The sequence below is a fragment of the Amblyomma mixtum genome, chromosome 4, assembly GCF_055824585.1.
Source record: "Amblyomma mixtum isolate Tamu chromosome 4, ASM5582458v1, whole genome shotgun sequence".
Classification (NCBI taxonomy): Eukaryota; Metazoa; Arthropoda; class Arachnida; order Ixodida; family Ixodidae; genus Amblyomma; species Amblyomma mixtum.
In genome coordinates, this window is record NC_143015.1 from 8,537,841 (window position 1) to 8,562,046 (window position 24,206).

The 24,206-nt window shown below is 46.5% G+C and overlaps 1 protein-coding gene across 1 annotated transcript; it reads left to right on the plus strand.

The window, feature by feature from the left end:
- The first annotated feature begins 677 nt into the window (after positions 1-677).
- LOC149345631 (uncharacterized) lies at positions 678-20,067 on the plus strand. The gene is made up of 2 exons (XM_089586145.1): positions 678-1,205; positions 17,121-20,067. The coding sequence occupies exons 1-2, from the start codon at positions 804-806 to the stop codon at positions 18,261-18,263; spliced, it is 1,545 nt and encodes a 514-aa protein (XP_089442271.1). The 5' UTR covers positions 678-803; the 3' UTR covers positions 18,264-20,067.
- Positions 20,068-24,206: the final 4,139 nt, after the last annotated feature.

The following is a 24,206-nucleotide window of genomic DNA, read 5'->3' on the forward strand; positions in this document are numbered from 1 at the left end:
TCTTTTTGGCTGGTTTTTCTTAAGCTCAAAGCAGAGGTCCCGAAAGTTCCTGTGCATTTTTGTGGGACGAAAAAAACCTTTCAGTTCCTTGGTTTTTTGACTAATGAGAAATGAGGTTTCATTTGCAGCCTAGTTTCATTTGGTTGCAAATAAATCGAGAGAAGGTAATTAGCAGGTACTGCCCAAGTGTTGCAGCAGACGACACTAAGTTCTTGCATTGATACCTTCTGCAATCTGCCGAACCGTACCCATTGTTAAAAACAGCACACGGAGAGGAAAGCCTATAGAACTGATCGGTACGGTGACGAGGTATTATATGACGCCTTTCCTCAGTGGCTGTCCGCGAGCTAGAACTATTCCTGGACCAGACAGCACATGCGTCACGCGGGTGAGCATATGCTGCCGTTCTGGGATGCGGAACCACAGCAAGCGTGTGCAGCTTGGCAGGTTAGACTAGCGCCGGATCTATACGTTAGCCTAAGCGGCTCGCGCACACACTGGAGTCCTCCCGGCGGTAGTAATACTGCGTAGGCAATTCGGATCCGGCAGATTCATGCGCGCCGCCATCGCCACTGTCTCGAGGGCAAGGAGGACTAGACACAAAGAGTGAGAGAGAAACAGCATAGGTAACTAGAAAAAAACTGCGTCGCGTCGACGAAGAGCCACGGTCTGGAGAACGAGAGAGAAGCTCTTTCTTCTGGCCCCCATCCTGCGCAGGTAGTGCGTTATCATATGTCGAAAACGGAGACGCACAGAACGTGCGAGCTGTGGGCGTCCGATAGCCGGACGTCTGGCTTCTTTCCATGCCGCCACGGCTCCCAGGCGTCGCCGCGATGCCCCCCAGCTCTTCGTTCCTTCCTACCGGTGGCTGCGGTCGGTCGCCCTCCTGTCGCCGTCTTCGCTCGTACGCCGCCATGCCGGACCCCGGAGCAGAGGACGTATTCCGAGTGACGGTCTCCTTCCCCGGCGTCAACTGGCGGCCGACGAGGTTTGCGGAAAGCGAGCTGCAACGCCACGCCTGCAGCCTGTGCCGTCTTGTGCCCCAAAGCACCCTGCTGCTGCCATGCTCGCACGCGCTGTGCGACTCGTGCCACGCGGGCAGCGTCCAGGATGGCGCCGGGGCGTGTCCCTTGGACTGGGAGCCCTTCGACGAAAGCGACTGCCAGAGGGTGATGTTGCACGCCAGGAAGGCTAATACCCTCAAGGTGAGAACAAGGCACCGCTACTGCCTGCTGATCACGCACGCACGCTTGGCTTTTCATCGGCTTACTTTTATTACAACCTTAACTCTGGTCACGATAACATTAAAAGGATTATCATCATCATTAGCCTCACTACGACCACTACAGGGCAAAGGCAGCTCCCATCTGTCTCCATTCATCATCATCATAAGCCAGACTACGCCCACTGCAGGGCAAAGGCCTCTCCCATGCCTCTCCAATTAACCCGGTCCTTTGGCAGTTGCGGCCACTGTATCCCCGCAAACTTCTTAATCTCATCCGTCCACCTAACTCTCTACCGTCCCCTGCTACGCTTGCCTTCTCTTGGAATCCACTCCGTTACCCTTAAGGACAAGCGGTTATCTTGCCTTCGCATAACATGTCTGCCCAAGCGCATTTCTTCCTCTTGATTTCGACCAGGGTGTCGTTAACCCGCGTTTGTTCCCTCCCCCACTGCGCAGCTTCCGATCTCTTCACGTTACACCGATCATTTTTCTTTCCATAGCTCGCGGCGTTGTCCTTAACTTAAGCTGGAACCTTTTCGTTTGCCTCCACGTTTCTGCCCTATAGGTTTGTACCGGGAATATACAGCTGTTGTATCCTTTTCTCTTGACGGATATTAGTAAACTGCCATTCATGATATGGAGGAACTTGCGACATCTCATTTAATACCCGCTAATTCCCCGAACAGCACTACCCAGGCAAGCCTTGCTCAACAAGGTCCTAGCGTTAAACATTTACAGGCTCAATTTCCAATGGCGGCCGGACCAGAGCCAGAGATTCTTTGCACCCTCCACTGCGTCACAGATCTGACCACCGCCTTGGTCACTTTCCCCGCAGCCGCTGGGGACTGAGGGTGGAGGGTAAAATTGTAATAAAAAGTGGTAAGGTTTTAATGCAGTTAATCCGCGTAGATGTGCAAAAGCATATGTTCATTCTTCGCCTCTTCATTTTCTCCTACCATATTGGCTACAGGGGGCGCGACGCTCCTCCAAGCTTTCCCGAGCTTACGCGAGTTACGCGAGAACCGAAGAGAAAAGAAACTTCGTGCATGGGGTTAGTATGTCTGGAGTAGTCTTTTCGCACTTTTAGTAAGGAGTTAACAATAAAGGACATCTGGTACCTGGCATCCTTTCAAGGATAACCATAGCCATAATTTCGTTGTGATACAGGTTCAAGTTAAACATTACTAAAAGGGAAGCTCGGTGAAAAGCAAAAAGTACTCGTACGCTGTGCGACGTCCGCGCATGCTAAAGATCCCAGATGGTCTAAATTACTCCGGAGGCCTCCACTACCGCACCTCTTCCTCTCTTTCTTATTTCACTCCCTCCTCCCACCCTTCCCCCACAGTGCGGTCGAGTTGTCCACCAAGAAGTTGGAAAGTTACTGTGTGATTTACTTTCCATAAAGAAACAATTTAAACGAAACCTTTTTAAACAAAGGATCAGGTATGTGGGGCTGGCTATCGACTGTGTGGTACACCGAGTGGAGGATTGCGGCCTGTCGCTTAAAGGCACGCATTAGCGCACTCGTACTGAGGGGCCATGTAAGTTGTCACAGCAAGAATGTGCAGAAGCTTTATATTTATTTATTTGCACTACATCAAAAGCCCTTGCTTCGGGGCTTTGGCATAGAGACTAGGCGGCACGAATTTAGCAGGAAATTTTGTGATGAGGGCTTTGAAGTGTGCAGGATTGTATTGAAGGACGGCGAACGATTTCAGGTAGATAGCTTTAGCCGTTGACTGCCGTACATAGATGAGGGAGAGACGCTTTTTTACTGGAACATGTGGCATTTATTTTGTGCTGAGTGGTTCACTGATCATTACGCACCAGGCACTCCAGTGGGGCTCACTGCTTCTATTAATGTGTTCCTAAGATTTTATCTCCTTACTGAGGTAACTGTAATCTTTGTGATTGTCAAAAGAGGCAGTAAGCATGAAATGCATTGCAGAAAAGCTGCTACTTTCATGTGGAATGGTGTACATCGGTCAAACGGGGCGATGTATCGACGACCGGCTAGGGGAGCACCCAAGAAATTTAAAGAAAAAAAGAAGTGCGCGCTTCGTTAAGCACTGCCAGTCATGCATGATATGTTCGCGACGTTTCGAGTGTTAGAATTCTAGGCATAAGCAAGTATCAAACGGCTTCTTAACTCCTGGGGGCCTTTCATATAAAGGAGAGAGGAGATTGCTGCATTAGTGATTTTTCAGTTTTTATGTACGCTTCGGAGTTCAACCATTTTGCGACAATATGATGCGATAATTTCTGGTGTTACTTTGTCAAGTTGTTGTGGTTTTAATCGTCTCTGTAGTGCGCAGACGCGTGAGCCTTTTTTGTGCCCGAAATTTTTCGCAATAAACCAGTTGTGAGTTGAATAAGCACTTTCGTCTGGGCGAGTTGGTTCATAACAGCAATTAAAGGAATAAAATTGCGCAAAGGGGTTGAGAACCCCTCTTGTGTTTTTCTTCTTCAACCCCTTTGCGCAATTTTATTCCTTTAATTGCAGTTGTGAGTGCAGCGTTCGTCCGTGTTTTTGCATGTTCCTTCTCTTTGCCCACTTTGTGCGCGCGCTGTACACGGCACGCTTTGAAGACCAGGCGCGCTCGCCGACTATACGCATTCGCTGGGAACAGTAAGCACGCCAGTTTTCGCTCCTTTACAACTGCTATATTGAAAACAACTTCACCCAAGTAATTTGGCGTGTGTAGTACGGAAGTTACTGTGTTGCGAAAGAGTAATTTATTTATTTACATACTTGAATGCCCTCACGGCCATTACAAATGGGCATGGGGGGGGGGGGGATTACTTGTTAGTGCGTGCAATAATATTAGTCTTGAAAGAATGATCCACATGTCGATATATGGTACGTGGATCCAAGAGAAGTTTGCTGAAAAGAAGAGGAACCATCTTATAGTTTATATGTCAAAGAGAGACGCGTTTTGCATCGCCTCTTCTGAAGGGGTAATAAATTTAAACGATTTTTAAACTTGCGTCCCGCCACGATGGTTATGATGTTCGGCTGCTGATCCGAAAGACGCGGGTTCGATCCCGGCCGCGGCGGTTGAATTTCTATGGAGGAGAAATTCTAGAGGCCCGTGTACTGTGCGATGTAAGTGCTCCTTAAATTTCCGGAGCCCTCCACTACGGCGGCCCTCGTATCCTTAGTCGCTTTGGGACGTTAAACCCCATAAACCAACCAAATTTGTTACGCTATACACGTTCAAATAATCTTTGGCTATGAATCTAAAGGCGCGATTGTAGTCGAGCGCGGCGCTGTGGCAAGCGTCGCTCGCGGTGCGTCACGCTTCGCCGGTTTCGTTACGCCAGACGAAATGCGAACCCCTCTATACTTCTGCGCAGTTCGCCGTCGGCGGCTCTCTTCGGAGCATGCGCAGAACGATCGCACACGCACGCGCCGATCGCCGACCAGCGGGCCGTCCGCATTCCGTTCGCGTCTTTTTCATCGCAGCCTTACCCGTTTCGCTGTACCCGCGGCATCGTGCATCGTGGGAGATGCAGCATTTCTCCGGCAGCCTTCGTTAATGCGTCCTACGACTGAATGACACCGCATACAACTGAATGACACCGCATGGGTGTTTAACTATAGGCTGTCAAGGGCACGCCGTTGCGTTGAGAACGCGTTTGGAATTTCGGTTTTCCGGTGGCGCTGCCTCCTGGAAACTGATGTGGAGTTTCTAACGGACAAATTGTGGCGGTGTGCCTGCATAATTTCCTGCTCCCTGACAGTGCCTATTACCCTAATGATTATAGTGACCGGGTCAGTGGTGACAGAATTCAAGAAGGCGGCTGGAGGCAGACCATAGCGGACATAAACCATCAGAGTGCTGCATGGCAGCCGTTCAGCTTCAGATGCCATGAGTATTCGAATCGCAATTGCAGAGTACTTCATGTCCCGAAAGGGTTCCTTGCCATGGCAACTGAGGGTAGTCAGGCGATGCTAATACTCAACATGAAGTTGTTGCCCCACCTTCTGTAAACTACATTCATTTCAGTAGAAAGCAAGAAAAAGTGACACGTCATACCAAAATGTGACTTTATTTAGCAATTCCGTGACCACTCAGTTCAGGTGTTATACGTGGATTGCACTAGTGACATAACACACGTGTGTTGCAACGGTTCTGATAGCATTTTGTGTTCCTCGGACTAGAAAAAAAAAAGACAGAAAAAGTTCAATCAAGCATTACGGTGCATGCAGCAAGTGGTATGCTCGGGCCTAAAAACATGGACAAAGTCGAAAACAGCAGTCGTAAATCGCTTACCTCTGGAGAGACCGCTGTTCTGCTGTATATGTTCCCACGCACTTTCTTTGCGCTTGGTCCTTGAAGTCGGGACACTTGGCGTCATACACGCAGGGGGTGTCGTCTTATGGCTTCGATAAACCTCTCCACCACGCTATTCGATGCAAGTGCAACATTTGAGCCGCCGGCGCTACTCATGTTGCTCGCGCAGGCATCAGCCATTTTTTTCTGCGCGATGCACTGTGAGTCGGCGGCGCCAGCGCGCGAATGGAACGGAAGCCAAATCTGCGCCGGGTTTGTCTGGGTGCGCTGGCAGCCGCCGGTTACGTCGGCGCTGCAGTGCGTCGCACTATAGAAGGAGTTGTTTTCGCCAACGAAACAAAGCGTGTGCGAGCGTGTGAGCGCGCGCGTGCATTAAGTCGGACTATATTCACGCCTGAACTGCTTTAGGTTGCAGTCAATATAATCGGTGAAATATGCTTTACAGGGATGCGAAATGTTAGACGTATATTCCAGCTGATATCTTACAAACATAGCGTAGTTGGCGTAAAGTCCTTTAAAGGAAATCAAGAGTTCTACATGCTTTATCATCAATTCACTGAATGTAGATGCTCCATGTTAGGACGGACATCAGGTACACCCCGATCTTTATACTACAATATATGTTTTCAATACCGTCATTATTGATGATATAATTATATATGTCCACCTGTCGTCTAATAGTAAGTTCCATCGCTTTTGTCTTTGTGTAATAATATTTATTAACCAGCTGCAGCACCAGTCTGAGACAGTACTTACATCTTGTGACACGTCGTCGTCATGAGGCCTTCTAATGCAACTGTAAATTTCACAGCCATCTGAGAATAACCTAATGCATGGTTTTATGTCACAATTTAAGTAGTTAACGTACATAACCAAGAGAGCGGGTCTAACTACGGAGGCCTGAGGAACGCCACACTTTACAGCTAATGGAACGCAGATATACTGATAACTGGCTGCGACACGTTAACTAGCGCGAATAATACAGCGGACGGAGGCAGAGAAGCAGACGAGACACACACATCAACTCCCGCGTTTGTCCCGTCTGCTTCTCTGTGTTTATCCGCTGCTTTATCCGCGCTAGCTAACATGTGGCAGCCAGTGTGTCGGTACTAACTAGACCAGCTTTCTTGTTTAATCGATACACTGATAAATTACGACAGATTGAACCCGGTTGTATACAAATATTTTGATGCAGCGAATGACGGTGGTCGGCAGATTTATACATGTCAGCTGGTGAATTAGTCTATTGTCTGATACGCGATCGAATGCATCCGCAAAATCAATAGAGATGGCATCGATCGGCAAATGTGAGCGAACGAACTGATGCAGATCGGTTAGTAATTGAAATATGTATGTTTCACATGAGCGTCCACGCTGGAAATTATTCTGATTAGAAAAAAAGTAATGAGCTCAAAGGTGGCAAGATATGTCATCAGATGGTACGCTCAAGAAGCTTGCATGTTACATAGGTGAGGAAAATTGGCTGATAAATACCACATGAGTTTTATCACCTGACTTGTGAACAGGAATAATATTAGCCTTTTTCTGATCTCCAGGCGTGTCGCCGGTGGGCAGAGACTGTTGGAATAGCTTGCCCAGAAGAGAAGCAGATAAAGTTTTGTATAGTTTCTGCACCTTTATCGGAATTCCATCAGGTCCTGGGCTCGAGTTGACGGGCAGACAGTCTATAGCGTACACAGTTCTAAAACTCTTTTAACTACATGGAAACACTTCTTACTGTTTCCTAAGCTATCGATTTTACAATGTGCCACTTATTTCCCCGACATGTTTCGACGTAACTGATTACTTCCTTCACCTCTTTCGAACAAAAGCTCGCCTGAAACGACTACGATGATGCAAAAGCGTAGGTTTTTGGGCTTGTTGGTGCATGATAATAGCGAGATAATACAACGCAGAGTAGGACAGGACACAAGAAGACACGAACAACACGAGCGCTAACTTCCAACAAATTTTATTTCACACATGCACATATTTATACAGCAAAAACACCTCATCACCTGTGCTATCAGTCACGTTGCCTGAGAAACGAGAGCTCTTTATCAGATAAAAAGATAGAGGGAGTGCTTACACATGTCTCTCCCGAAGAATTTATCCTTTCAGCTTCAATTATTAATCGCGTGTTCGTCTCCCTACTTTTTTCAAGCACAGCTGTTTTTTTTCAAAAAAATGGTTTGTACGTTTTAGGTTCGCATGAATGAATGTTGTCAACAAGCGATTTCTCTTTTCCGTTCTTGACGTCGCGTGCGTGTTCCATCAATCGCTGATTGAGGTATCTCCCCGTCTGGCTGATGTAATGGCCCCCGCATGATAACGGTATTTTATACACGACACCTTCAATGCATGACACGTACGGCTTCTGATGACGAGTTGTGCCTTCACGTGTTCTGTTGCTGTTGCTTTTCCCAATCTTGCACAACGAGGCAAGTTTTTTTGGCGCCGAAAATACGACAGTTGCGTTTCCCCGCTGTCCAGTTCTTTTCAGATTATGAGAAATCTTGTGCAGATATGGCAATGCAATAAAGCGCTTCCTTTCACCGTGCATCGGGGCCTGTTGACTTTTATCTTCATTCAGTTTTCTTAGAAGCTTCTCGGCAACAGACACATGTTGACGATGGCTCTTTTTACGAGTTTGGAGTGTGCAGAATGATATGGTAATACATGCTTGTTACTACGAGGCTGGTAAGCCCAGCAAATGTGATTAGGGCGAAAGGTGAAGTTGAGGTCTAAAAACCTGATAGAGTCATTTACTGGAAATTCAGTAGTCAAAACAAGTGGGTCAAAACAATCCTTCATGATAGTTAAAATGTTACAGCTTTTGACTTTAGTGAGCCAGAATCACTGCTAACAAGGATTAAGAAATCATCAATAAATGTGAAGATTTTCAAAACATTCATACCATCATGGCGACTTTTAACAGTCTTGTCAAGTTGGGATAACAACAGGTTACTTAAAACCGGGGCTAAGCAGGACCCGATACATATTCCGTCCTTTCGAAGGTACGGTTTTCCTTTCCAGTTTATAAACGTTGATTTCAAATAAAATGCTAAAAGCGCTAGGAAGTTGCCCACTGAGATACCCGCCGTGTTTTGGAAGGCAATGCACTCGAAATCTTCGATATATTCCTCAACACAGCAAAGTACCTTGTCATTTGGCAGCGAATAATGTAGGTCCTTAATATCCACTGAAAACGCGTTAATATTGTCACCACGCCAATTCCGGACAAACTCTATGGTTTCACCAGAATTCTTAACAGTAAAAGGATCGTGATTCCTTAAAAGGTTCAACCTTTCTTGCAAATACATGGAAACAGTTTTCTGCCATGTGCCAGTTTCCGAAATTATAATCCTGAACAGTTGTTCTGGCTAATGCGTTTTAACGCTGAAAAACACGTCTAAAAAATCTTTCCTTGACTCACCTATTAATTTGGCAAGCTTGGTAAGGTTGAACCGATTACACAGCTTCTTTGCTTCGGCCTTTACTTTTGATAGAATTATATCGTCACGAGAGACAAAAACGGAGGACACGGCTACGTTGGCCTTAGAAGAGTAAAGTTCGAAAGATGAAACCGCAAATCCACCATCTGTGTCGGCTGGAAGCACGGACAGTCCATGTTCCCGTATGTATGTCTCGACGCGCTTGAGAGGTATCTTAGAACAACCTGCCTTGGAACGGTGCACGACGTCGACTTCTTCAGATATCCTTCTGATAAAGAACTCTCGTTTCTCAGGCCACATGACTGATAGCACAGGTGATGAGGTGGTTTTGGTGCATAAATATGTTGCATGTGTGAAATAAAATTTGTTGTAAGTTAGCGCTCGTGTTGTTCGTGTCTTGTTGTGTCCTGTCCTACTCTGCGCTATATTATCTCGCTACGATGATGCCTTTTCTCGTATTTTCCTCGTCAGCGTTGCACTTCAACAGGAGCCGAATGATGTTCTGCGTGGTTATGAATAGATGTACTTACAGTCATGAACAGTAGGCGGCATGATGTGGGTTCGCGCCAAAAAAAAAATTATTCCGGCATCTGGCCGTATTCCGAAGCCCTTCGCTACGGCACATCAATAGCTCATGTGCCACATCGTAATTGCATAACCCACGACATCTTTCTTAATGATGAAATGACCAATCAAATTTTATGATTTCTTTCAGTTTTAGTGAGAACACAATAATCTGGATATCGCTCAAAGTGTGGCTCCAAATAGTGCCATCAAAACTATTCTTATCTTGGAAAATACGGGAGCGAGACAGCAGCATTACATTAAACTACTTGGTGCCTTTAGAGCATTCTAAAAGGCCGGCAGAGCGAAGAAAATGTTCTGTTGCAGGTGGCCTTGTTGTGTGATATAAATAGTGAGAGCATAGAAAATTATTAAAGAATTCAGATTGGGATGAATGAGCACCGAACTGGGAGCAAATCAGTTTTTGTGTTTTTTTTTTCCAACTTCAACCGAGAGCCTCTGCTCCTTTCCTCCAAATGGCACGACACAGGAGAGTAGTATTACTGCAGCCGTCAGTCTCTATGGCTTGATGCCGTGTCCGAAGGCGGACAGATGAGAAGCTCCTGGCGAAAAACTTCCACTCCGATTCGCTTCCGCCGGGTCGCACTTAAGAGGAATGCGCTTGCTTTGGTTTATGGGTATTTAACGTCCAAAAACAACTCAGGCTATGAGGGACGCCGTAGTGAAGGGCTCCTGGGGTTCTTTTGCGTGCACTGTCATCGCACAGTACACGGGCCTCTGGAGTTTCGCCTCCATCGAAATTTATTCAACCGCCGCGGCCTGGAGAATGAATTTCTATTTCAGCGGGCGCTCCGGCAACCGGATCGAGGAGAGATGGTGAGGAGGATAGGACTAGCAGAAGGAGAAAAGGGGAGGAGAAAGCACTGAGAAAGTAAGCATGGCACGACGCAGCGGCGAACCCGCGACCTCCAAGAGGCTGCAACAAGAACCACAGAGAGAAACAAACTGAGAGGACAGAATACCACTCTAAAAGTGCTGCGTATCATTTACTACCACCACATGATTTGTACAGCAGTCTTTGAAGGTATTCCGAGTCAGTAAACGGCTTGAATTATTTAAATTTTTTTATGCGAGGTTGAAAGAGGGGGCAATTTCCAATAATGTCAGTTCGTCAACTGCTAGCTGCTAACAGCTGGAAGAAGTCCTTAAATACCTTTTTATCAAAAAATGGCCTGCATATGAAAGGTTTATGTTGTGCGCAGAAAGGGCGTTAGAGACTAGGTATTGCCAGTGACGAAGGCTGAGTGTAAAACAAGAATATGCTACGTCTTCATATTTTTTGACATGGTGCTAAAGGACATGAGGGGATGCAGGCCACGCTAGAGTCAAGAAACCTTAGCGAGAGCTCCATTGGGGCCCATACGTTGAGCGCAGGCCGGATGCGATACTTGAGCCCCCGGCAACAGGCGGCGACGGTGGCGCGAGGCACATTCCTTCGCCGGCATCCGCTTGGAACACTATACACGACCGGAGGTCTCGTCCTGGCCGTGGAACTATGTCGGCTGAAGGGGCGAGAGAATTCCGAAGCAGAGTGTGGCACGGTTTTGTGAACGCCTGGATTTCCTCGGCGCGGTGACCGTGTTCTAGCGTACTCTGCATTGCCAAGGGCTGATTAATACTGCGTAGTCTGCGAAAGCAGGAAAAACTGAAGTGCGATGAATCAGATTTATGCGCAGAAATTGTGGTAGCAATCGTCTTTCACTCAACAATCGATTCCCACTCTGATTCCAAGCCAACTGCGTTATCTCCTTAGCTCTGAGTGTGTCAATTTCGGTCGTTTGTCAACTGTGGGAGGCGTATCATTACTTTTTTCTGGGCTAGTTCGTGCATTGCTAGTTGACGGAAAACACGGCGCAGAAGAACATGGACAAGACAGAACACAAACGACAGTACGGGCTGTTGTAGTTATTAACAAATTCAGGGGCACTTTGACGATCTTAAGCGCGCGAGGCGAAAGCCTCTCCACGCAACATTGGCTGCTACTGTGACTTTGATTAGCTAGTCATACCCATGACTAACTAGTCATGATTGCTTAATGACCAACTAGTCATGACTAATTAGTTGATTACTAACTAGTCATGACTGGTTAATGATTAACTACTCACGACGAACCAGTCATGGTTGATTAATGACTAACTAGTCATGACTGGTTAGTGGCTAACTAGTGGCGACTGGTTAATGACTAATCAGTCATGACTAACCAGACATGACTGGTTAATGACTAGTTAGCCGCGACTAAACAGTCATGACTGGTGATGGCTAAGAAATAAGACTGCTTAATGACTAACTAGTCATGACTAACCAGTCACGACTAACTAGTCATGACAGGTTTATGACTATTTAGTTATTACTTGCAACTACTAATGACTAGTTACGACTTTCAATTCAGATGTATCGGACAGACGGACAGAGTAATGGCCGCAGGTATGAGCGCTTAAAGGCTTTCACCTTAAAACATAGGCTTTCGCCTTAAAACATATCAAAGTGATGATAGATCGCGTCGACTCTGTACGACTAGCGGCACGGATGTGCCACAGCACCGGCAGACCGTTGTTTCAAGCATAGCAACCAGTGGAGCTTGTGAGACACAGGTCTCTCTTCCCGACCAATGCATAGAAAGAATACCTCCAGCAAGCCTCATATTTGCACACAGCGTACTTCGCGAGGCTGTGTAGCTTGTGCGTAGGTCTGCTGTTGTTAGAGACATTTCGTTCTCAGGCATTTTCAGTCTTGCTTTCTCATTCTTTGTCTGGCGACTGCCTCCTCTCCCCTACAAGTGTGTAGGGGTGGAGCGGAGAGCGAAAGCGGTTGGCAGGTGGATATATGAAAACTTCTCTAGACACCACCTGCCACATCCCCCAATTAGCAGATGCAGGCTTCACACAGACGCCGACGCCGCACCCAAAGAGTTTTCGCCTTCATGGCCATCGCATTAAAAGCGGCTCCATTGAAAAGAGGCGCCGTTTTCGGTACGAGCCCGCCACGATTGGAAACGAAGCTAAGGTTCCTCAAGAAATGCTTCGGCGCGGCAGACAAGGACAAGACGTAGAAAATACATCACAGAGCGCCAACTAACAACTGATTTTATTGAAACCCGCGTCAACGAATATATGTTTTGCGCTCATCAACGACAAAAAAAGATAAATTACAGTGAAGAGAGCACTATAAAAGCACGGCACGTGTGACCAAAGCGAACATCGTCTTGCACGAAATCTAATCATTTTGATAGGAATTCTAATTCTTTCTTGACCAGCGTCACAGAATGATTTCTCACGCATGTGTTTGTCCCCGAACGAAGATTGACTGTTGATTCAAAAATTTCTCCTTCAAGCTGGTCTTTTCTGCGGACTAAAATAACTGTGCCGGTGAAAAGCGGCAAACAGCCGCATTCTTTGCAGTGCGCCGGCAGCTGCTCTCCAGTGCTGTTCATGAGAGAGTTTGAGTGTTCTCTTAGTCTGTCATTTACGCACCTGCCAGTTTGTCTAACATAAAACTGACCACAGGTGAACTTGATTTTGTAGAACACGCCTACTGCACATGGGATGAAAGTATTTCTCTGTTTTTTTTTTGCCGCAGACTATCCTTTCTGATATCACCCTGCCAACCGTCGGGCATAGTGTTGCCAGCTTACAAGGTGCCGTAAAATCCATGCTGACGCCATGTTTTGTACACACGTTTTTAAGGTTCTGTGAAACCTCGTGGATGTATGGTGCAACCTCAAATTTCTTTTCTCTTGAAGGTTCCTGTGATGTGGCCGCTCTTCTTGGGTGCTTCAACTTGTTGAATAATGATTCCGCGGCTCCCATCATCAGGAATAACTTGTAGCCGGCCATGCGAAGACGCTCTGTTTGAGTTGTAAAACTGTCGTTAACCTTGTGTTCGCAAGACTTCAGAAGGGTGAGCCTAAATAGGGAAACCACAAGGCCGCGTTTTACATGTTTCGAATGGCAATAATTGAAGGGCAATAGAGTCTTCTTAGACCGCGGGAGATAATGTCAACTAATGTGCTCTTTGTTATCAAAAGATAACCTTAAATCGAAAAATTGAATGCACTCCAAAGATGCACTGTCTAATTCCCTCCGTTTCACCTCTGAGTTGCCATCTAGAAACCTAGAGATATTTTTAACTCTCGTTTAACCCAAAATAACAGCCTTATAAAAATTCAGGAAATAAAACAAACTTTTCCAATTACTTGCACACGTAATTGCACTCTGTTAAGCTGCAGCACGTGGTCATAGATAGCTCATTGACTTGGGACCGGTTTCGGTTTCAGTTCTGCTTCTCCATCCTCTGTGGCTCCAGTATCAGCGGCTCTTATAGCCTTGCTTACGTTAACCTATCTAGGTGGTGTTTCTTGACAGCGGTGGTTTGAGTCAGAGAATCGAGCTGAGCAAGGTCAACCCATCTCGGCGACTCTCTGTTTACATGAACTCGATACGGATGAGTGAGCTATCGTGGCGCGCATCGGCTCCGAGCTTCTGTTCTTCGCTGCCAAAAAATGCTTTCCCCAAGCGTGAAAGAGAATTAGACATGATTTGCGGCTAGGGCTGCGAGTCAACAGACCCCTTGCGATTGAGATGAGGACTCGAGTCCACGACCAGGTTCGGAAGGTTCATGGTCGGGGCTTCCGCAGGCAGAGGTGTCGCGGGCTCTCGGCATGACTGCTGTACTCTCCGGGCGCGCGACGCGCCGTTGCGAACGGCATAACAACGACCGACAGCAGCTCGTCGCCTGCGCCCAACCGATACCAATGACAGGCGGCACGCGGCGCGTCGCACTGACAAGGGGCAGAATGCGAGCGCACAGAGCGCCAGCGTCATAATCACATAGGGGAGCCGGCGCGCTAATCATTTGTTCATGTTCATAACAAGCTATGCTAAAAAATGAATCATTTTTGAGGGTCGTTGGCCAATACCGAGTTGCGGGCAACACAGAATACTGCGATACAAGCAAACTTAATCCCATGGCATCTTTATCTGCTGCCTGGTCGCGGCTCGCCTGGCATCTGCTAGCTCCACTGCTGAAGGCGTCGCGGAAATCGAGCATATCGTTATTTTATTATTGAACAGCTTCACAGTTAAAGTGATGGCGAGAGTAGTACCTTTCACAGCGCTGACCAGTTCTGAAGCTCCCTCAGCTGCGGTATCGATGCGAAACCAGGTAGGCTTAGCGACGACTAGGGCCACCAGGGAGCCTCGTAGTGCATCGCCCGGCGCTTTCGCAGGCGGCGTCGTTGCCGAAAGCTCGGCATGCTGTCATTGCTCGAATATAGCAGGCAACCTTTCTGATAGCATGGCTGTTTTGTCTTCTCTGGTGCGAATGTGATATACATCGAGCCTGCAGGCCGGCCGGCCGGCCTGGAACCCGTCCGCTGGCGTCATAATAATGAGCTACAGATCGCTCTTCCCGTAAATAATAAACTTTGAAAGCAAGAAGTGGGGAAAATTGATCATTTTTGAGGTTCGTTGAACAATTCCGAGTTGCTGGGAGAAGCAGGGACTGTAATACGAGCAAATTTCTTGCCACAACCGCCGCTCAGCTGCCGCTGCCCGGCCGTAGCGGTCCGGCTTGTGCGCCTGGCGTCCGCTAGCTCGGCTGCCGAGCGCGTCGCAATAATAACCATATTTTTTGTTGTGAGCTGATGCTGTTGACAGTAAAGCGATGCCAAGAGTAGGCATTTTATTATAACGCAGGCTACTTCCGAAGCGCTGTCCACCGCGGCTTCGATGCGAAACAGGCCTAGCGACGACCAGGGCAGCCAGAGAGCAGTGCAGTTCGTCGCCCGGCGCGCCCGCGTCCAGCGCCGTTGCCAAAAACGCGCTACATGGACAGGCATGCTTGTCGCCGCTCGAGTACAGCAGGCAGTCTTTCTGATAACATCGCTATTTTGTCGTTTCTAGTGCGAACTTGAGCGGGCAGGCGCTGGTGTGCGGTAGCAAAGTGTTACGCCGGCTGTGGGCCGGGCTGGAGTCTAGCGGCGCAACGATGCTTGCCGCTCCGTCTGTCCCTGATTGCAGTGGGCGGCAGTTCGCAAGCGCTGACTGGTGCAGCGCGCCAGCCAAGTTTTCGCACATGTCTCAGCTTAACAGCTCGCAGACTCCGTTCTAATCAGGCGATGGTGTAGCTCACGAAGATCGGCCATTTTTCAATTACATGGCGTGACGACATTCTGACGCCACATTCGAGTCCGTAGGATGCTGTGGCCTCGGTCAACTATGGCTCAATAGGCCTCGCTAAGCCACCATGTTGTGTTGACGACAAAAGCCTGTGATTGTCTGCTTAAGATTGCTGTTGAGTTGAAGGGGACGCGCGTTGGGAAACCAAATATTTAGTTTTTTTTCGCCATTTAATCAACCCGGACGACGAAAGGAACCAAAGTATACTATGGAATGAAGGGTGAGAATTCCAAATACAAACGTCGCCAAAATTTTCGGAAAGCATTTCACGACCCCTTTAATCTGTCAGAGAACTGCCGCGGCACGAGATTTCTAACCGGACGCCTCTTGCACGCGAGTCAGATTGTCTTTCTCTCTATAACATTTCAGACAGAAATGGCAATAGTGCTACTGCAAGACGTACACAAGAAAGACTGACACCGGACATGCGCATGTCCTGTGTCAGTCTTTCTTGTGCACGTCTTGCTGTCGCGCTTTACCATTTGACGTTCTTCTAAATTTCTATAAATTATAACATTTTTTATTTTTTAATATTATAATACTTATTTACGCCAACTATTAGAATTATGTTTATTCTGAATGTTAAATTAACGTTCTTAACACATAAGGTAAATTTTGACTTTTTTTAAAAGATTATAACGAAAATTTATTCTCACATGGGCAGTTCAAAATATTATTGTAATGTTCGCTGCTACCTGGGTTCATAGGTATTGGCTTAAAGCCCCTTATCCATTCATACAACATGAATAGCAAGGACCTATCTAAAAACAACGGTAAATGAATCCATTCGTCTTGCTGGATTGCAGTAGAATGGACAGTTGAGCTAGTTGGTACATGTTGAATACGAACCCAGCGCTCTGTTGTCTCAACGATTCCCGTTCCTCGAGCTAGGCTGTATGCACTCCTCTTTTTATTAAAAGTAAAGGTCTGTATAGCCATGAAGATCAGTTAACAAGAGAAATCTGCGAACCATATTATATTCGCAACAAAAGTTACACGTGCTTGAGCACTTGTTCTATCCTTATCCATGACTGCGAAATTATTTATTTATTTATTTCAAGATACTGCAGGCCAGCTTTCGCCCAACCAGGATCTGTATCTGGGTTCCCATCAGTAACATTCTGTTACCTGTTGAGAAAGCGCATCCTCTCCTAGTTGTATGTTGAGTGTATATTGCCCATGTCATTTCCTTGTTTTAGTTGCTAGTAGCGCTTGTCCCCCTCCTTCGTCTCATGCCGCGGCGCTGTGTTTGCAGTTAAACAATGTTACTGGATTACTTGTTGGAGTTTTTATGAGTCTCTTTAGGGTTCGCAGCAATGCAGGACGTCTTGCGAATGATCGAGTTTTGAGAATTGCGCCGTTCTATTCTTTTTTTTTGCAGGCTTTCTGCTGGAATCAAGTTCGAGGCTGCGATTTCGTGGGCGCACTACCGGATGTCCTCAGACACTTCGAGCAGGACTGCACCTTCCACTTTATTCCGTGCCCCCGGTGCGGCGACGACGTCTTGCACAAGAACCTGCCGATGCACTGCAAGGCTGAATGCGTTCCTTCCTCACCGCCCACGAATGGGGACCTCCTGCAGCCGCAAACCGCTCCGTTTTCTGCTAACAGCACACATTCCGCTGTGGCAGAGTTGAAGGACCTTCTGGAGCAACAACGTAAACGCGAGCTGCCAGCTCTCCAGAGTGGCGTGAAGGAAATACTGGAACGGACAGGCAAGCAGAGCTTGCATTTGCAGGAAATATCTCGTGAATTGACGAACACCGAGCAGAGGATACACGGTGAGCTTAAAAGAGTTGCCAAAGAGCTCTCAGCGCCCTTCACAGATGGTGACGAGTACCAGCCACAATCTCGTAGTTGCGAAGTCCAAGAAATATCGGCCTCCGAAGGCAACAGCAGCCAGGCCCCCCCGACCCAAATGCCGTGGCATGTGGAGCAGAAACATATCCTTAGGAAACTGGAGATTATAGCCAATGAATCTTTCATGTACCTCCAAAACCAACATGGAAGTATACCCACTGCTGAAGCCAGCCCCAACGTTGAGTGCGAACTAATTGCGAATCCTAGGATATCTGAAGTTGAAGACAGGCTGTACGTGTCCTCGCGAAGGAGCCGTCTGTCTAACAACAGATGCTACCGACTGAACGTCAAGTGTACCGATCGAATGTTCAGCAGGTACTGTACTTCTTGGGACGTTATGGCTACGGCATCGAAGTGGCACACTTGGGACACCCATCTCACAGTGGCTGTTGGCGTCGCCTCGTTTGGCGAATATTTTCAGCTGCATTTTAGATGGCACGGAACGCTGGGAGCTCCCTATCGGGTGCCATTCGTCACGGTGGCAGCACTGCATCCGGTGTCAGCAAAAAGCCTGCCCCTAAATAAATTGCACTCGCCTAGGCGCTTTTCGGTATCGGCTTTTGAGCACGCTGATACATTTGGTCTGCGCCTGGAGATCCTGAAGGAGGAAGGCTTCTTCGCAAACGGGCAGTTTCTCGCATTCGACGTCTCCGTCGAAGATTGACCTCCTATGCTTGCAGTGTTTGGCATTCGTCAACAACCATTGCTTATACTCATGAAAACAGGCTTAGCGTAATAGCAGTCATTATCATAAAGCACTCGTTGCTCTCCTCTTGCTACCTTCAGGCATAGGCGCCATGCTTTCCTAACGGCCATGGAACCAGCAGCAGTGTGGTTGCTTACACATGTGACCTGACATTAATTTCAGCGTTGTGGTTACGAACCCGGACATAAAGCATTGCTTGAAAGTGTTAGTATTCGTAACCTGAACATTTTACAACGCTGACAAAACATCTGTGTGAAAGCACGAAACAAAACACGCGGAGCTCTTTAACACGCTAATGCACAACACCAGCTCAGTGGTCTTTCCAGGTTAATCGGGACCCCTCGTTTCAGTAGGACCTGTGCGTGGTCCGACAACCATTTCGCGTCGTATTTAAGGCAGAACTACGAAATCTGGCTGATTTCCCAGCGTGAAATATTGTTTCTTGCGGGTTACGCATGCCAACAGTTAAGTCAACATAACAAATATTACGTACCAAAGTGTGCACTGAAGTAGCAGCTGAATTTTTTACAACATACCTTAATAATCGTTAAACAGAAGTTGGTTTCGTTGATGCTTGCGATTCCCTAACATCCTGCTTTTGCACAAAAAGTGCACAAAACCTTTTGCACAAAAAGTTTGCTCGAAAAGTGTCAATTTGCCACTCAGGGTTCTGCAGCCAAATCTTGAAATAAGTTTTCACTTTGCAATGGAAAAGCAACATGACTTTTTCACGCTCACCCTGTAGTGATTGTCATTAGAATTTTTGGGTTTGTAATAAGGCAGTAATTACTCACTGGCATAAACTCGAGCGTAGCCACACTTCTACAGAGGAAAGCTATACAGATTTCTTAGAAATTTGTTGTTTAACGAAAATTCCTCCTGATCTGTGGCTTGAACCCGGGACTGCGCTTGGGCGGATGACAATGAGTAATTACTCCCTTATTACGAATTTAAACCACCTTAGGGTTTCCCCGTCACATTTCACCAATGTTTGTGTTTATAACAATTACTGGCATATTTCATTATTCTAATTCGGTACTTGTAACACATTTCAGGGTTTCGTATTTTAAAGATTCGTTCGATACCGTCGGTGACGTGAAGCACCCTCATCAGTTATCCGGTCATGCCTATACCGGCACTATTGTTCAGTTCAATCGGAGTTTAAGCCGGCTGCTAAGAGTTTGCCACTTTTATTGGCATCTGATCAGAAATCGGAATCTTCTTTACAGGAGCTCCGAAAGCAAACATGCTGCGCCATCGTTGTTTCTGATTTATGCCAGCGGCCTTGTGCACTCTCGACCCCATTAACTTATGGGAATTACGTCTTCACTCTGATGGCTGTTATATTAGTTATATTCTGTTTTCTAGCATAATATCAAGATGGTCCTTCAGCGGTGCCTAGAGTCAAAAGATTTCCCTCACGTGAGAGTAAGCCCCATCTCGCTAGTCCTATTTCGTTGGAAATTATTGTTCAGAAGAACCATGGAATTGCACATAGCTTGGTGTGTATTTTTCCGGCAATATTGTGCCATTTACGCGATATTCAAAATTAATTATGAGTAGAAATGCAGTGCTTAAGCTCTGCTGGCCTTTCTAGGGAAACGTAGGCTGTAACTTAGGCTTGATATTTGGTTGGATTTTTGTAAAACTGGTATTGATGCGAATTTCGATTTTTCGCGTTCGCATTTTTTCATTCTGTGTGTGCTTGTGTGTGTGCACGTGATAACTGAGGAAGCAACATATAAAAAAATTGTAACCCTTTGCCGCATCGAATTTTTTCCTGTTTACTTCATTCACCAACAATTTATATTTTAAATATACTGGTAAACAATATCGCAAGCTGACGAACAGAAACCCACTTTCAGTTATCACTTCAAACCAAGCACCACGCAGCATTGCTGGTTGCCCTGAATTACTGCACTACATTTTTATGTGACTTCTGTCAATCATTGATCTTTACCAGATGGTGTATTGTATTTTTGATGTTCTTCGTCCCTGCATTTGTATCTCCTAACCAGAATTCCTGGAGGCAGTGCATGTTATTCTAAACGAATAAAAAATAATTTACTGAAAAAATGAGCCCACTTTTTGAATGTGATGATTAGGCCAGTGATTTTCTGCTTTGTTGATACATTAATGAAACAAACGCTGAGCCGGCTATGAAACGTAAGCATCCATGAGTATGCAGGCTCCTGGGACACGTCTTTTTAGCGCACAGCCTTTAAAATATGAATATGTACCGACTTGTACCGAAATGTACCGAAATAATATGTACCGAAAAATCCTTACTGGAACAGGAGAGTGGGTGACGCCCAGCTTGTGGGGAGCCGGCTTCTCGAATGGTATGCCCGAAGCTGACGCTGTCACTGTTGACTACAACCAAGCTGGGAAGATTATTCGGTGGAAGCTATTAGCCGCAAGAAGCCAAATAGTTACTTTTATTGCGAAAGCAATACTACGCTCATGAACAGCCTTTCGCGTATCGGCGGCCGGCCACGTTTGACCTTTAGAATGACCTCTGACATCATACCAGGGTGAGCGATGGGCTACCAAGTCGAGTCGTCTCGCAGCGGGGGGCCGGTAGCCACGCGTGACCTGTGGACGCGGCGCACTGCGTTCCTTCAGTCGGAGGCGCTGAGCTTTTGCTTTCGCAACCTACCAGGCTTAACCAAAGCTAAGCCCCTGCCAATTTGTTTTAGCCCAGGGGAAGCTGGTTACTTGGTTAGCAAGCATGTAGCGACCGATTTTGAGTTGTAGTGCGACATCGATTTCATCTTAGTTTGTCCGAGGTGAGCGCCCAGTGCACAAAGCAGTTTTATCGCTTCGAAGGAACGACGTGGACAAGAGAAATACACTCGATCAAAACTGGGCTATCAAACGCGTGCATCCTTCCAATTTTTTAACGGTATCACGAGAGCATCGGCCGTTGGCTTGATCAGCGCCCTATGACGGACCGAATCGGCAAACTCGCCGAGAGTTGCCGCATGCGTTCGAAGCCCAGGTCGTGACGGCCGTCGTCTGCCAGCATGTCTGCCAGGCTCTTCCTGGAGCTGCACTATAGTGTACTAGAAAATTCTAGTACACTATAGCTGTACGCTGGCCCCAACGCTTCCCTGTGCTTATAGCACTAACTAGCATTTTTTTTATTTCCCGCTTAATAAAATCGTGGGCCACACTCATATCTGCATACAACTGCAAAGAAAACAAGATCAAACGAAAGATTCATCGCAAGGTTCATTCGAGAAACGCCTGAGTAGCGCCCGTCCTATGTGTCTTCCTGTGTCCATGTCTGTTTAGCGCTATGTGGCAAGTGAGCCTCAGTAAAGCTGTTTGCACCTGGGTGGCACATGGCTTCTCCTGAATATCGGCTGCGCAAATGCCAGCACTATAACGATCGAAGGAAAGGGTCGGGGGCCGCGCGCAGCGTCTGGAACAGCCTAGCAGACGACGACCACCTTGAGCTGGTCTTCGTACGCATGCCGCAACTCTTGGCTGGTTTGCCGATTTGTTCCTTCATAGGGCGCTGATCAAGCGAACGGTCGATGCTCGCGTGATTCCGTTAAAAAATTGGAAGGGTGTACGTCTTTAATGCGTGCAGTTGCAGCTCTAAAAAACAGCAGAGAGCAAGAATGAACTGAACAATCTAACAATAGCTATCGTTTGAATGATACGGTTTCAAAGCAGTTACCTAAAGCTAGCATTTGGCCTCCGTCGTGACTGGCGTAGATTGTGCATTGCAAAATCTCTTGCCACCTTGCGGACACAAATCATTCCCTGACTACTCTTCTCCTTTCTTGAATCCTTTTATATCGATTAACAATGCTTTTCTGCCTAAACGGCATTTAAGTAGCCTAGTTTCCGTTTATAATCAGACTCATATACGTAGTTCTTCTCTTAGTCTAATATTGTATGGTTGTGTGTAAGTTCAATATGGGAAGAGACAAGTGGCTGGGACATTGAAGACATTTGCAGCGACATAGGCACTGAGCCTGAGGTGCAAGCAAAACCAGAGGAAGGAAATGGAAATAAAAACAAGGATATGGAAGTAAAACAAAAGAACATAATGAATTCACTAGTACCGATAAGCTTACCGGCTTAGCGCATTAGTCAGCGCAAGCTGGTTGTAATTAGTGAAGTTTGGGACAGGCATGCTTGGTCTTGCGCGTGCGTGCAACGAGGACAGTACTGGTCAAGAGTTTAGGGGAATCCCCCAAGGTGGAGTCGATTTGTAATAAGGGAGTAATTATTCATTGACATCCACCCGAGCGCAACCGTACGGCCACATACAGCTTTGTCCAAAACTTCGCAGTTAAGCTTCGCAGTTCCTTTGTAGCCGTATGGCTGCGCCTGGGTACATTTAAATGAGTAATTACTCCCTTATAACGAGGACAGTAGCGCTGGGGAAAGCATAATTACAAATATTTTATGCACCCGATGAGCCAACCGAAAGCAAAAGTACCTGCTTGGCTTCGCTTTTCTGTTTCGCGCACGTTTATCTGCTTGGCTTCACCTCTTTTTTCGAGCGTACTTAGCAAATGTTTGTTTGATGCACGTTTAGGTCGTTGTCTTAGGCACTCTGTTTCGAACTCGTTCGCCCACTGGGCTTCGCTGATTTATGGACCAGCACCTCCGCTAGAAGTGTGGTCTTGCACTATCAGCCCGATTTTCAACACGCTTTCGCCTTGCCCTGTCCGAATGGAGAATGTTCACTTCCGCCGGCATGGCGAATCTACGAGCAGCTTCCCAAGGTGAGCACTTTTCTCGAATATCCGACGTGGTCTCCTCCTCTTCGCACCTCGCCAACGTGGCATCGCACTTCACAGTCGACTTTTTGCGACACTCGCAAACCCCATGCGGCTGCTGGTACGTTTGAAAAGTTTGAAAAGTATTTATTTGGAGTGTGTCTACATACGCTTCAGGAAGGAGGCCAAAAAGGCGTGCTGCCTGACGAGGGCCTTCCTCCCTGGGGTATGCAAATTGCATTCAGCATATATACACACAAAATAAACAAATGCAATAAATGTAGCGACGCCATGAAACTTTTTGGCATGTTAAAAAGACAACCAAAAACTGTACAGGAATGTTACAGTAGCTTTAAAGTTGTTGAGATGCGTGCTGTTAGATTACAGGGAATTATAACGGGGAAATATATATATATATATATATATATATGACATCCAGATACTTGAAATTCGTCGCTCCATTTCACTTCTGTGTTTGTTCCATAAATATGTTCACACCCGTCCTTCGTTGTTACCTCTGGCATCACCTTTCCGCTCTTCACAACGCTTACACAATCAACTCAGCTTCAACCGGATATATGGGAAGACCCTGTCGTTTAATTCCTCTGCATTACCTAGAGCAATAAAACTCTGGAATGATCTTCCTGACAACGTAATCTCTTTCATTGATCCTGGTGAGTTTAAAAAACATCTATGTGTACATTTATTGCCATAGTGATGTTCGAAATGTACAACAGTTTCATTTGTTCTTAACGTTGTTTTCCCATTTACCACTTCTGTTACCCCTGGTTGATTTTTTTCTCATGTTCGTGTTTCGCTTTTTTTTCCCTCTATTTTCGTGTCTGATGTTATTTTCTCCGTTTTGTATAAATTTCGTGTTCCTTTCTTGTATTTGACTTGTACCGCGTTCTTGTACCGATATTACGGTTTTTTCCATCTGTATATATCTTTTTTTCGATTTGTTCCCCTCACCCAATGCTCTTCGGGGCCTGTGAGGTACTAATAAATAAATAAATAAATAAATAAATATATATATATCCATGTTAACCGTTATCAATTTACAATATGTCACAGGATGTACCGGGTAGTATGCAGTCAGCAGTGCAACCACTTTTCTCTTGTATATTTTTTCACTTCTGCATTGATAGAGGAGGTCATG